This window comes from Monodon monoceros, unplaced genomic scaffold (assembly GCF_005190385.1).
Source record: "Monodon monoceros isolate NGI ecotype Baffin Bay Population unplaced genomic scaffold, NGI_Narwhal_1 Super_Scaffold_9, whole genome shotgun sequence".
In the NCBI taxonomy this organism is placed as follows: Eukaryota; Metazoa; Chordata; class Mammalia; order Artiodactyla; family Monodontidae; genus Monodon; species Monodon monoceros.
Window position 1 is genome coordinate 55254820 of NW_021703786.1, and position 14643 is coordinate 55269462.

General features: G+C 35.4%; 1 protein-coding gene across 9 annotated transcripts in view; it reads left to right on the plus strand.

Moving 5' to 3' along the window:
- The window catches only part of RHOT1 (ras homolog family member T1), a 60349-nt gene that overhangs the window by 30771 nt on the left and 14935 nt on the right, over positions 1–14643 (plus strand). For all 9 annotated transcript variants that reach the window (XR_003791944.1, XR_003791945.1, XM_029211789.1 and 6 more), the window contains exons 9-18: positions 3274–3372; positions 3885–3993; positions 4593–4713; positions 6883–6967; positions 7591–7736; positions 8778–8878; positions 10556–10686; positions 11366–11449; positions 13105–13224; positions 14219–14421. Coding sequence is in view for 7 of the 9 variants with exons in the window: in XM_029211789.1 (XP_029067622.1) it covers positions 3274–3372; positions 3885–3993; positions 4593–4713; positions 6883–6967; positions 7591–7736; positions 8778–8878; positions 10556–10686; positions 11366–11449; positions 13105–13224; positions 14219–14421 (1199 nt within the window). In the remaining 2 variants the exon portion in view is untranslated. The remainder of the gene's footprint in view (positions 1–3273; positions 3373–3884; positions 3994–4592; positions 4714–6882; positions 6968–7590; positions 7737–8777; positions 8879–10555; positions 10687–11365; positions 11450–13104; positions 13225–14218; positions 14422–14643) is intronic.

Consider the following 14643-nt stretch of genomic DNA (forward strand, 5'->3'; position numbering starts at 1 on the left):
GTTGTAGAACTGACCCACAGGCCAAATTTGGCCTGCCACCTGTTTTTATACAGCCTAGGAGCTAAGATACATTTTACATTCTTTAATGATTGGGGAAAAAATCAAAAGGAATAATATTTTGAGATGTGGGAAAGTTATATGACATTCAGATTTTCACCATTGATAAATAAGTTTTATTGTACCACAACCACCTTCATTCCTTTATATTTGTCTATACTTTCCTGTTACAAAGGCAGAGTTGCATAGTTGCAACAGAGCTTGTATGTGGTAACTGTCATAACACTGCTGCTCAGTGCACTGCTAACTGGACTGACACGGTTCAAATGCGGCAGCATTTCATGTACCATGTGTACCTCTGTATTGCGGCATTTTATTTTTTTATTATCAGTATATACCTATCATGCCAAAAGAAGAAAAGAAAAAAGTGGGTTTTCAGATGGCAAAACAGATATATATTCTGAGCTCTAATTTCAGCATTGGTTTTTTTGGACCTAAATGCACGCGCAAAGGAAATTTCCTAATCCATTTGACCATGCAGTTGAGGAGCTTCCACCCAGCCTTCAGTTGGAACTGATCAATCTGCAGTGTAATGATGTGTTAACAGGCAATATCAAGAAAAAAATCAAATATGATTCTGTAAATGCCTTCCAAGTGATGAATGTGCTCAATTAAAGTTATATGTTTACAGATATGTGTCACTATTGGCAGTGTGTATCTGTGCAAAAAGACATTTTCAAAGATGAAATATGTAAAATCTCATTACAGATCAGCATTAACAGCCGAACACTTGCAATTGATTTTCATGATAGGGAATGCTGACTTTTTTTTTAAATTGAAGTATAGTTGATTTACAATATTGTGTTAGTTTCGGGTGTATAGCATAGTGATTTGTTTTTTGTTTTTGTGGGGTTTTTTTGCAGATTATATTCCATTATAGGTTATTACAAGATAGGGAACATTAACTTTGAACCCTAATTAAGCCAAATGTTATCCCTCTAAGAGGAATTCCATCCTTCTCATTAGTAGACCTGTATAGTAAAGGTATACTCAGTTATTACTATATTTTTAATTTCATTAATAAATTATTAATTATTTAATTTCATTAATAAATTAATTATTATTTCATTAATAAAAAATTTGATTATCTCTTGCTATGTAAGTACCTACATGATATCCTTGATTTTGCCTGTTGACCCCCAAAGCCTAAAGTATTTGCTATGTAGCTCTTTACCAAAAAAGTGCTGACCCCTGGTATAAATATTAATCTGAGCTATCCCTTAATCTGACCCTGATTTACTCTTCCTTAATCCTGGTTTACTGTTCCTTAATTGGAGTGTTTACTTCTAACTTGCTCTTAATTCAGTATTTCCCAAATTCACCTCATAATAGTCACTAGGTGTACTTGTTAAAAATACAGATTCCAGGGGCTTCCCTGGTGGCGCAGTAGTTGAGAGTCCGCCTGCTGATGCAGGGGATGTGGATTCGTGCCCCGGTCCGGGAGGATCCCACATGCCGCGGAGCGGCTGGGCCCGTGGGCCATGGCCGCTGGGCCTGTGCGTCCGGAGCCTTTGCTCCGCAACAGGAGAGGCCGCAGTGGTGAGAGGCCTGCGTACTGCAAAAAAAAAAAAATACAGATTCCATTCTGATTCAGCCAGGTGCTATATCTTATGATTAAGAAAATTTGGGAAACAGCCTCATACTTGAGAGATTTACTTCTCAGCTTAGCCTAGCAGTACATTAAATCCCCACTGTTAGTTTGTTCTCAATTCTCTAATTGCTACTTTTTTCTTAGGCCTATTATTAGCTCTGCTAATCTGCTAATCCTCCCTTCCCTGTAAAACACCTACTACCATCTGTTAGTCATTTCTTAGGTGGACCTGCTTAAGGTAAAATCTGTAACTTTTAGAGACTATATGCCTTGATTTATACAAGTACAAGCCTTGAGTCTAAGCTTATAACAGAATCTTTTATTTAGACAACATTAATAAGCTTTTAACACAGATTTGAGGTAGGATCATCAAAAAGATCATATTCTAAATTAAAGCCTGAATTCGAAATGTTTCCAGTGATGACGGACTCTGTATGACCCATGGAGTCCTCTGCTTACCTAACAATGAAAAAGATCTGTGTGAGGGTTTAGATTACTTTATATGCAAAATGAGTTTATTTTATTACTGCCAAAATATTTTAGTTTTATTAAAGTATAATTTTTAATACTTTAAAAAAGTAGTCATTTTTTGGTGTTATATTTTAAGAGGTTAATATTTAAATATTGTATTGAGCTAGTACCTTAGAGTACTTTTGCTTCTGATGCATTTCAAGCTTTAATGAAAAATGCATCACTGTTTTTCTTCAATTACTTTTTTTTTTTTTTTTTTTGCGGTACGCGGGCCTCTCACTGTTGTGGCCTCTCCCGTTGCGGAGCACAGGCTCCGGACGCGCAGGCTTAGCGGCCATGGCTCACGGGCCTAGCTGCTCTGCGGCATGTGGGATCTTCCCAGACCGGGGCACGAACCCGTGTCCCCTGCATCGGCAGGCGGACTCTTAACGACTGCGCCACCAGGGAAGCCCCTGGGGCTTATTTTTAAATAGTCAAATATTTGTTCTATCCATTACAAATCCTAAAATAAAAGTTGTCAAAGTACACTTCCAGCAGCTTTTCTTATAAAAGTTGTAGTGTCAAAAATGTAATTTTTTAAATGTAATTCTTATCTCGTAATAGGAAGTTAGTAAAAGACTTGTACACTTATCGACCAGTGCTATTTTGTCACCTGCTTGCGAATCATTACATTTTATATCCCAGCTTTGATATATACACACACATGTGACAGACCAAAACATTTAGTCCCATTTTGCTGCTAGAAGGTCAAAAATCAGAGAAGTTGGGGGGGAAAAGCGTTTACTGTAGTTTTATGTCAGCTCAAATTCTTTATGGAATGAGAGAGGGCATTTCTTCTTTATATGACTGGAAGAATGAATCTTCCCTAAAGATGAATTTCTCTTTTGCCCATCTTCAGAGGGTGTGTGGTCATGAAGGGAGAGTGTAACCATTCCAGATCGGTCCAAGTAAATATTGCCTCATTTACTTAAAGTGGCTTGGGTATAAAAGGAAATGGCTTTGCTTTAGTTCATTTTTCATGTTGGTTGTATTTGATGTTATGTATTTGGCAGTGAAAACATTCAGAATTCTTCTCAGCATATTTATGAAAATCATATTTTAAAATCCCAGCTATTTACATTAAAACGATTGTTTCTTTTCTCAATGATTTATAGATGAAACCAGCCTGTATAAAAGCCCTTACTCGTATATTTAAAATATCTGATCAAGATAATGATGGTACTCTCAATGATGCTGAACTCAACTTCTTTCAGGTAGCCTTTTATTTCAGATATTTGTGTATCTTGGTCTTTTTTTGCTGAGAAGAGAAAAAATTTATTGGCTTGAACAATGGTATTTTGATAAACATGCATCTCTTTCATGTAAAAACTCTCTTTCACATCAGGCTATTTAATCTTTACCTAGGGGATAAAACTCTCTTATGCTTAGGAATTGAGGGGACTCTGAGAGTGTCATTTCATGGTGTACAGTGGGTTTATTAAGGATGACTTGATGTCTGAACTCTGAATTATTTTTCTTTCTCGGTTTTGTATAACATAGCTACACAAAGAGCTCTGTGTTTTAGGAACATGATGGGGAGAGTACGGAAAACATGTCCTAAGTATGACATGTTTTACTTAATACAAAGTAGAGGCTCTGCTAATTCAGAATATGTTTCCTTTGGCTGCAACTCTTTGATTTAATGTTGCTTTGTGGATTAATATTTGTATTATTTGTGGTTTTAATGCTGATTTGTTTTTAACTTTATTTTTATGTTTTTTGCTAGAGAATTTGTTTCAACACTCCGTTAGCTCCTCAAGCTCTAGAAGATGTCAAAAATGTAGTCAGAAAACATATAAGTGATGGTGTGGCTGATAGTGGATTGACACTGAAAGGTGGGTGAATGGTGCTTTTTCCCCCTTTTGAATTTAATACTTTCAAAATTTAGCAGAAGGCAAAAGTCTATAGTATTATCTATATTTAGGGAAATGTTTGTATTTACTAATATACCTAAAATCTAACCTGGATGTTTAAGAGTTGGAAGAGGCAGGCGTTGGTGGGGATAATTATCTTTACTGTGAGTATAAATTAGAGGTAGGGAAATTGATTGGATCTCAGGAGTGCAGAGGTCCATCTGAGGGTAAGAGATTTCAGAAACAAATTTATCTTAAAATTAAAATGATTTCATTTGTTTTTATCATATAACCATGTGAATGTCAGTAAACATATAAGTATGAAACATATTCCTTGGGATATGTTTTTGGTCCTTTCATGTAGTGCCATCTCTTGCTGACCTGGGTGTATCTGTGAAATGATTCTGAAATCAACTCTTTGAGACAGTTGTGAACATTGTTTTGGTTTGACCTTCCATATGCAAAACTAGTACACATATGTTCAGGAGTCTAGCTCTTGCCGTTATGTGTTACATGCTTTTCTTCCTTGTGACTCTACCCATTTTCACATCAGCTATATTTACTAATTTATTTTATTTCAGGTTTTCTTTTTTTACACACACTTTTTATTCAGAGAGGGAGACATGAAACTACTTGGACTGTGCTTCGACGATTTGGTTATGATGACGATCTGGATTTGACACCCGAATATTTATTTCCCTTGTATGTACCTTTGGCTTCTAATTGATTTCACTTGCCAGTATTTTAAAGTTTTATTTAGCACATTGGTAGGTAGGCTCTGAGCTACTCAGGAATAATTTATACATTTATAGAGCCGTTTATAGCAGGGTTTCTCAAACTCGGCACTATTGACATTTTGGACTAGATAATTCTTTATTGTAGAGCCTGTTCTACGAGTTATAGGATGTTTATTAGCACATCCTTAGATGCCAGTAGCACCTCTTCCCCCAGTCGTGACAGCCAAAAATGTCCCCTCAGGAGTGAAATCATCCCCAATTGAGAGCCACTGATTTATAGTATGGCTCAAACTCTTCCTCTTCTTCTAATGAAGAATACAAGTATCTTTTTTTATTCATTTTATTGAGGAAGGAGATAAAAGATGCTAGACGAACTTGTTTTTGGAGTCAAGGGATCAGAAATATATTGGTTAGCATTTTTCTTTTCTTTAGTCCTGCTCCTCCCTAAGTTTTATAGCCTGTTCTCAGCTCAGGATAAAATAAGTATTTTTCCTAAACGACCAGTCTCTTTGTGGTTGTTTTTCTTTAGATAATGATATGTTTAAGTTTTGTATGTTTAATGATGAACCCAGCGTCACCCTGAAATAGGAGACTGCCTTGCTATAGGATGCCTCTCCCATACCCAAGGGAAGTAGGCTTTTCAGGGAAGTGACTTGCCAAGATCTGGCCTTTGAGCCTTTCGCCTTTTTTCTTCGCTTTTTCAGTAGCACATTATCTTCATGTTCTCCTTTTTAATTTTAACATAGCACTGCTAGCTATCCATGCAAGGGTTCAGAAAAACTTTGTTGTTGTTTTTCCTTCCCCATCATTAAGGAAGCAAAATTTCTAGTTGGATTCCTGGTCCATTAATCAGTTCTAAGTTAAAACTTCCCTTGTCAAAGTTATTAAATCTTGGCTCAAGTAATTTCCCAGGTTTTTCAGTAAATATATATTGAATGAATGCATTTGTCCCAGGACTTTTTTTTATCAAGTTTTCTTTTCTGTGCCATTTATGTGGGTAGATAAATTCTACGGGAGGTTGCTTATTGCTTTCTAAAGTATGACAATAAGGAAACTCCATCTTTTATGGCTTTGTGACTTACACTAAGATCTCTTTTAATTTCTTTCTGCGCTCTGCGTTTAATTTTCTGTAAAGAGCCCCTTCAAAGCCACCACTTGAGTCTTCTTATTAAACTCTCTGCCCCTGTCCTTCACACTGCTGCTAGATTAATAGATATACAACATGGATTTTGCCATGTCACTTACCCTTCAAGACAGGATAAAGCCTAAGCTTCTTAACCTGGCGTAGGAGGTCATTCATGATCTGCTCACTCCGGCTCACTTCCTGCCTTCATTCTAGAAGTAAATACTAAACTATTTCTGGTCCACCAATCAGATATTGTTTCCCACTCCAGGCTTTTGCCCATGGTATTTTTACTCTCTTCCTCCCTCTCCCCCCAACCTAATTCATGTCTGTTATCCTTCAAGTCTCAATACAGGTGACATTGTGTCTCAGCAGTGCTGACACCTTCCCATCCCCAGGCCAAGGTGTTCCCTTTCACAGGGGTTCCCCTAGCATCTGTAATTTACCCATACTCAACAGTTGCCTCATTCTGTTGAGATAGTGAGGTTATCTACTTGTGGTCTGTCTCCAGCTTGAATGTGGTTCCTTAGAGGTAGGGAGCCTGTCTTGTTTTTATGTCCCCAGTACCTCTCTGCATTTGATAAATGTTTATTGACTCGAATTTAGGGTGTGTCAAAGGTCAAATCAGGCAGAAATAACATCTCTTCACATCATTTTCAATTCATTACAATGTTGACATTGTTTAAAGCTCATAATTTTGACTTATAATTGGTTTGTAGGAAGAACAACCCATTACAGTTTAATCAGTATTGTCTGTAAATTTTTTAATACAACCTGCCCTTCAGATAGTTAAGAAAACTGTCACCTTGGAATGAGCACTATTATGACTCTTCTGAGAATTGCCATACCACTGCAGTGACTTTCCCTGGGCAAGTCTAAATGGCTACAGAAAACATGTTCTGTAAATGCTGTCATCCTACAAAAATACTTGTTGCAATTTCATGTTCATTTCTCCAGTTAAATTTTAATATTTGGTTAATGATTTATTTTACTTTTTTTTTTCATCAACAGGCTAAAAATACCTCCTGATTGCACTACTGAATTAAATCATCACGCATATTTGTTTCTCCAAAGTACTTTTGACAAGCATGATTTGGTAAGCTTTTAGCTGCAGTTTTCCATGATATATGATAAAATATTTTCCTGTGAATGATGTAACTCTGATCCCTGAGCTATTGGGTAGTCCTGTCACATAGCCAAAAATTACCCAAACTTTCTTTTTTTTTTTTTTTTAAACATCTTTATTGGAGTATAATTGCTTTACAATGGTGTGTTAGTTTCTGCTTTATAACAAAGTGAATCAGTTATACATATACATATGTTCCCATATGTCTTCCCTCTTGCGTCTCCCTCCCTCCCACTCTCCCTATCCCACCCCTCCAGGCTGTCACAAAGCACCGAGCTAATATCCCTGTGCCTTGCGGCTGCTTCCCCCTAGCTATCTACCTTACTGCGTACCCAAACTTTCTTAAACTAGCAAAGACACTTTCTCATATTATTTACTTTATTATTTTCTCAAGATGAAAAAGTCTAGTTTCTGATAGACCCTTGCATAGGTTTCCTTATATATGTGTAAGGAGTTTTCTTGATAAAATGTAAAATTTCTTCTCATTTGTTAGTTTTTAGAAACATAGCTTTACTTGATTAGGGGGCTCTTGCAGTTGGGAATTATCCTCTTAGATATCTAAATGTTACGTATACTTTCTTGTGTATCTTCAGGATAGAGACTGTGCTTTGTCACCTGATGAGCTTAAAGACTTGTTTAAAGTTTTCCCTTACATACCTTGGGGGCCAGATGTGAATAACACAGTTTGTACAAATGAAAAAGGCTGGATAACCTACCAGGGATTCCTTTCCCAGTGGACGTGAGTATAGAGCTCACTTCTTTCCTCTAGAGTTACAGCTAGTTTGAAATTATGGTGCATTACATTCATCATTTTGTATATTTGTCAGATCTTGTGAAGTGCTTCAATGATAGCTGCCTGTGAGCAGGATTTATAGTGCTGCTGCTACCTCTGAGATGAAGTATAGATGTTCTATAAATTTATCAGGAAGGGATGTGTTTGCTTTTGGATGAGGTACAGGGAAACAGTAATAAGTCATATAAAAATGGAAGTAAATTTTAATACTTAAAAATTTTTTATTGGAGTATAGTTGATTTACAGTGTGTTTTAATACTTTTGATTAAGGGAAACATCATTGTTATTGTACAAATCTTGTATTTTCAGAATACGGGGAGAGCATATTTTACTTGACACTGAATTCTTACTTTGAGGGTTTTTTTGTTGTTGTTGTTTGTTTTCAGTGAACTCTTAGACTTAGTGAGGGTGTCTGCAGTCTTGTTGACCTATTGTCTAGGGTGCTAAAAAAATTCTCTGGTTGTGCATAATGACATAATTACTTTAGCCTTGGCGAAAATAACTTTCTCAACACCAGGATCTGTTCTTTTTTCAGATCATACGAAAGGCTAACTATTTTCAAGTGTCTTTTAGCCTTTCAGTTATTTTTTGCACCTTTTGCAAACCTTTTCAGATTTAATTATCATTAAGTCCTTAACTAGCCAGTGTTTGCAGTACAATATGTAACTTGGGAAGCAAATAATATAAAATATCCCTGCTCTAGATCTTACCAGCTGCTCACTGCTCATCTGTGTGGCCTTGCTCTCTCCGGGCAGGTGGAATAGATACAGGAGCCCCTTCCACCCCCCATCTTGCATTCTCCTCCCTTTCATTTCTGCCCTAAGGATGTCACTGTAGGAAAAGCCATTGTTGGGCACATGGGAAATTAAAGCAGTCTGACAAAAATTATCTGGGTCTAGTGGTAAAATTATTTGAGCTGTTGTAATTTTTTTTTAAATAAATATTCATTTAGGAACTTTTCACATTTTAAACTCTTCCCTTTCCTAGGCTCACAACCTATTTAGATGTGCAGCGGTGCCTGGAGTATTTGGGTTATCTAGGCTATTCAATATTGACTGAGCAAGAGTCTCAAGCTTCAGCCATCACAGGTAAGTATCTGAATCCTATTTAATTAGAAAAAAATTTTTTTTAGGATTCCAGTTTCATATGTAAAAAGAGTAAAAATAAATGCATCTTCATTAGTCTTCCATGTCTATACTATTTGTTTTCCCTTGATTTGGTAATCACTTTTGAGGTAAGCTGCTTGATTTAATTGTTTATCAAAAAGGAAAGAGTAGAGGTTTTACCTCTAGTCTCCCCCTGAGGGTACTTCATTGATGAAAATCGGGGAGGGCTATGGGCATGAAAAGTATTTACCAGTCTATCTTGTGTTTTAATTTTCTTTAAACATTAAAAACAGTGCCTATAACACATGATCCTGGTATTCAACTGATTGTACATCTCTCGGTTTTATAACCTTTTTCCACATTAAAAAATCTTTCACATATCTTGTAATGTTAACCAGGCATTCTTGCCAGGCAATGTGCTCCACTTAAAGAAAACCCATAGATATAGTATGAAATAACAAATTAGGGAACTGATCATTTCAAGAAGTTCTTATATCCTGATTTGTGGGGGAAAATGCCATATCTTACAGGAAGCCCCATTACAGGAAGACAGCCTTTGTGAAATTGACAGAGCAAGTACCCTTCAAAGTACTTAACCAGTTAGACAGTATTTAATGCAGCACCAAAGACTAAGGAACTAATTAGCCAGCATGAGGTTCTTTCACTCAACAAAATATTGTGGCCATATTTCTATAATCAATAAGTATACTAATATATCTATAATATTTATAATATTATATCTTTAATATTAGATAAAGTATCATCATATGGATATTCTATAACTTAACTACCCCATAATTATTATCTGTTTTTTATCACTTTCAGGTTTTTTTGCTATAAATAGTGCCTCTTGGTGAGCTTTCTTGTAGTTGAATCTTTGGGTATAGTTAAAGGAGGTCTCTTTACCTCAAGAAGAGATGCCTCGGGCTTCCCTGGTGGCGCAGTGGTTGAGAGTCCGCCTGCCGATGCAGGGGACACGGGTTCGTGCCCCGGTCCGGGAAGATCCCACATGCCGCGGAGTGGCTGGGCCCGTGAGCCATGGCCGCTGAGCCTGCGCGTCCGGAGCCTGTGCTCCGCAACGGGAGAGGCCACAACAGTGAGAGGCCCGCGTAGCGCAAAAAAAAAAAAGAAGACATGCCTCATTGCTCTGCTGATACAACATTGTTTTCAGGGCTGCCTCTTTTACAGATTTACCTTAGAAAGGCCAGTTAACCCTAGCGTGCATATCCTCTTTCCATTTATAGACCCAAGAGAGTGCAGTTTTGAGATAGCATCTTTTAGTTTATAATTTGTTATGACAATAATTTATAACAGAAAAAAAGATGGGATATAGTATTGGCTGTATTCATTGTAATTTTCATTCATTTTTCAGATATCATTTTGTTATGTAAACGTACTACTTATTTTATGATGAAATGAATATCATTTGGTTACTAGAAGTTTACAGCCGACTTTCAGAAATGCATCTTTTTCACTAAGTGGGGCCCTTCTGTATTATATTTTGTACTTTATTTCACATACCGCTTGACTACTGTACAGTATGTTTATTGATCGAACACTTTGTAAAAATGATAAATAGCAATACGCTATTTTGCAGAATGTGAAATGAAGGCTCAGTAAATCTAAGCAGTACATAATTAGCTTTTTTTTTCTTTTTAGTAACAAGAGATAAAAAGATAGACCTTCAGAAAAAACAGACTCAAAGAAATGTGTTCAGATGTAATGTAATTGGGATGAAAAACTGTGGGAAAAGTGGAGTTCTTCAGGCTCTTCTTGGAAGAAACTTAATGGTGAGAGTTCTCAAGAAATAGAACTATACTCAACAGATTTTTATAGTCACTGAGTTTACATAATTTTTTCATAACCATTTACCCTTTTAGATGATTAGTAGAACTGAGTGACCTATGTATAATAGTAAGGTACAACTAAAGTGTAACAATAATCTCATTGAACTAGCTTTATCTTTGCTTCATTGATGTTAGCTATCATTTGTCTTTTTTTTTTTAAACAGCTTTTAGATGGGGGTTAAATAAATACACATATGAAAGCATCAAACACAGTGCTTGGCATGAAGTAAATGTACAGTGAATATTTTGAACCGAATACTGATACCTAATTCTGACTACTGACTTGAGTAAGGAGATTGACATATTTGTAGATGAAATAGCAGGCCAAATTATAGTGTAAGAATTGCCAGCAGGTGGCTCTGGAATACACTTTCAGTGATATCGTTTACTTCCTTTTCAGCTACTGCTTTCCCTGTATGCAGAACAAATGCATCTTTTATTTTAGACCTTAAGAACTAAGAAACAAAATCAATATCCCCTTTGTATTGATAAATAATACATAGTGTAGGGAAGAATGTCCTTTTTTTGGTAACACACCATACATGCAGAGCGCATGTGTTGATGAAAACTAGTTCCTGTAATTTCTTACTATAAATACTGAGATGTTTTTGGTTGTTTTCAGAGGCAGAAGAAAATTCGTGATGACCATAAATCATACTATGCAATTAACACTGTTTATGTATATGGACAAGAGAAATACTTGTTGGTAAGAAATTTTCTGGCATATAAAGATTATTAATTATTGGGTACATTTTAAATGACTCTTTGAAAACATAATTAGATTTAATTTAATGGTTTTTGTGTGATTTATTTTTTTACTTGGTTTATTCATTAGAATTAATTTTAATTCCCTTGATCCATGTGGTGATTACATGGGTGTAGATATAAGTAAAAATTCATCTATCTGTGTGCTTAATTGTATGCTATACCACCATAAGAAAGTAAAAAAAAAAAATTAAATCCTCTTTGCTCTTTCTTCCACTTTTATTTTTAAAAATTATGTCCTCTATTGTTGACTAGAAATTAGTTTGAAGACCTTTGTGCAGGGGTGGGGTAGTTTAATCTGTAATTGAATCAGGTTGTATCTATTTAGCAGGGAGGAGTGTATTTAACAAGTGTGGTAGCCTAAAAAATGATTGAAAGAATGGTATGACTGAAAAGATAATATGAAATAGTAAAAAGAGGTTTTATGTTCTTTTTGGATCCAGTCTGATTTTGGTTTGAATGCTGGTCCACCACTAATCAGCTGTGTGACCTCAGGCAAATTGCTTATTCTCTCTGAGCCTGAGTTTCTTATTAAGTTAACTAATATGAGAAGCTCCTGACAAATAATAGATACTAAAGAAAGTTCATTCCCTTTTTTTTTTCTTTTTGGAAGTAGTTTATTCTGCTAGACAGATAATCACGTTGAATTTTATGCATATTTTGCTCTTTATGATAAAAGTTCTTTGTCAGTTTCTTGTTAAACCTGTTTATCTCTCATTCTTCTCCTAAGTATAATTCTGTATATTGGGTACTCAGTAAATCTTGCTGATTGTTAACTTTCCGGTTCTATTGTTAAAACCATTCATTGCAAATTGATGTCTTTCATGTCTCTGAATATCCATGCTCTAATAGTGTTTTATTTGGAATATATTGAGTCACCTCTGACTTTACACTTCCCTTTTCTTCTCTTCAACAAAGAAGCACTATCTTATATAGCTCAATACTGAATTTTACGCTTGTTGGATCATTATCATATCACAGATGGGATGTTTCTTTAGAGATTTTATAATAAACATTGAAAAAGAGCAGGCAGTGAAGTAGAACGGAATAACCTTAATGTACCGTCCTTTGCTTTGTGTTTTTTTTTTTTTTTTTTTTTTTTTTTTTTTTTGCTTTGTGTTTTTGATTGGGGAGGAAAGGTGGTGTGGTAAAAAGAAAAAAGACTTGGGAATCATATCTGAGTTCAATTTTTGGTCTGATGACTAGTTAGTTGTGCTATCTTTGGCAGTTGACCTAATCTCTTTAGCCTGTTTTCTTATCTATAGTATATAGAGAATGCATGTAAAGGGCCTGCCTAGCACACTTTAGTCACTCACTAAATGTTAGTTTCTTTAATGGTTTTTGTGTGATTTATTTTTTTACTTGGTTTATTCATTAGAATTGATTTTAATTCTAATTTAATCACCATTTTTCATCTTCAAAAATCAGAAACTACTTGTTTATCTATATGTCTTACTTCCAAAAATAGTCTGAAAATTTATGCTTAACTAGTATTTTTAAATTAGGAAGTCAAGCTAAGCAAATAATAAAACATCATGACTTTAATTTTACATCAGTGTTATGATACTTATGTTTCTGTCTTTTTCTTTTTACAAGTTGCATGATATCTCAGAATCGGAATTTCTAACTGAGGCTGAGATCCTTTGTGATGTTGTGTGCCTGGTATATGATGTCAGTAACCCTAAATCCTTTGAATACTGTGCCAGGATTTTTAAGGTTTGTTGCTCTTTTGGTCTAAAACCAAGTTTAACTTTATAAGGAGTTTAATGGAATTGTAATGTGGTGTTTTCTAACCAGGGAATTGCAAGAAAATTATTTGTGGAGCTTTTCAAAAATACATACATTTGTGTCCTATCCCTAAAGGTTCTGGTTTCATTCTGAGGTGGTAGAGTCGCAGACATCTGTATTTTTAAAAGTACTTTTTTCCACATGTGACTCTGATGTGCGTTCCTGGTTAACTGGTTAAGAACCTCTGCATTAATGGAAGGTCTTAGGAATGCACATGGATTATATGTTGCCCGTTATACCAAGAATAATAATAGAGCAAGGGGATAAACCAGAGGCTTGAAAAGTTATCAGTTACTTTGAGATTATCAACAAGATTCAATAAGAGTAAAAAAACTGTAAGTACGAAGGAATTTACTCTAGCATTGTTTTTAATAGCAAAAAACCTGGAAATAATCCAAATGTCTAACAATGGGAAGATAGTTTACCAAATTGAGACAAAATGATCCTATGAAATTTATGTAGCCATTAAAAATAATGGTTTTGAATTCTGAAAACATGGAAAATTCAGTATTATATTTTTAAATGGTTATGTCCGGCATGACTACAACTATGTAAACATATATATACGCATGTACTTAAGGACTAGAGGTAATATCAAAAATTGAAAATAGTGTGCTTTAGGAGGGAGAATTTAGGTAGATTTCTTTTTATTTCAAAGTATTGTTTCTTTTTGAAAAAAAATTTTTTTTTCAAATTGTAGTGAATTTGAAAAATTGTTATATTGTTACCAGCATTAGAAAAGTGGCCCTGGTCTTATTATGCTACTGACCTAGACAACTGCCAGTCTTTGCCTCTTAGTTTACTTTCTCCCTGAAACTGCTGATGCTTTGCCTATCTAGAGAAAATTTTTAGTGCCCATTTAATTAAGTTTAGTAATTTTTGAACTTGTCATCAGATTTTGATTTCACTTTTTATTCTGTAGCAACACTTTATGGACAGCAGAATACCTTGCTTAATCGTAGCTGCAAAGTCAGACCTGCATGAAGTCAAACAAGAATATAGCATTTCACCTACTGATTTCTGCAGGAAACACAAAATGCCTCCACCACAAGCCTTCACTTGCAGTACTGCTGATGCCCCCAGTAAAGACATCTTTGTTAAATTGACAACAATGGCCATGTACCCGTAAGTACCTGCTCTGCCATGATTTTCGTTTTGCATGGTTTGTGGTAACATTGCATGCCTTTATTAGCCATGAGGGTGGAATCTCTGTCACGTAGAAGTTGTTCAGCAACAGAAAGAGACTTTGTAATGAGAAGGGACAAGTTTGAGTAAATGCAGGTTTGGTTTGGGTACCAGAAGAAAATTATATCAATGGTGCTTCTGATACTATTTGACTATATTTGA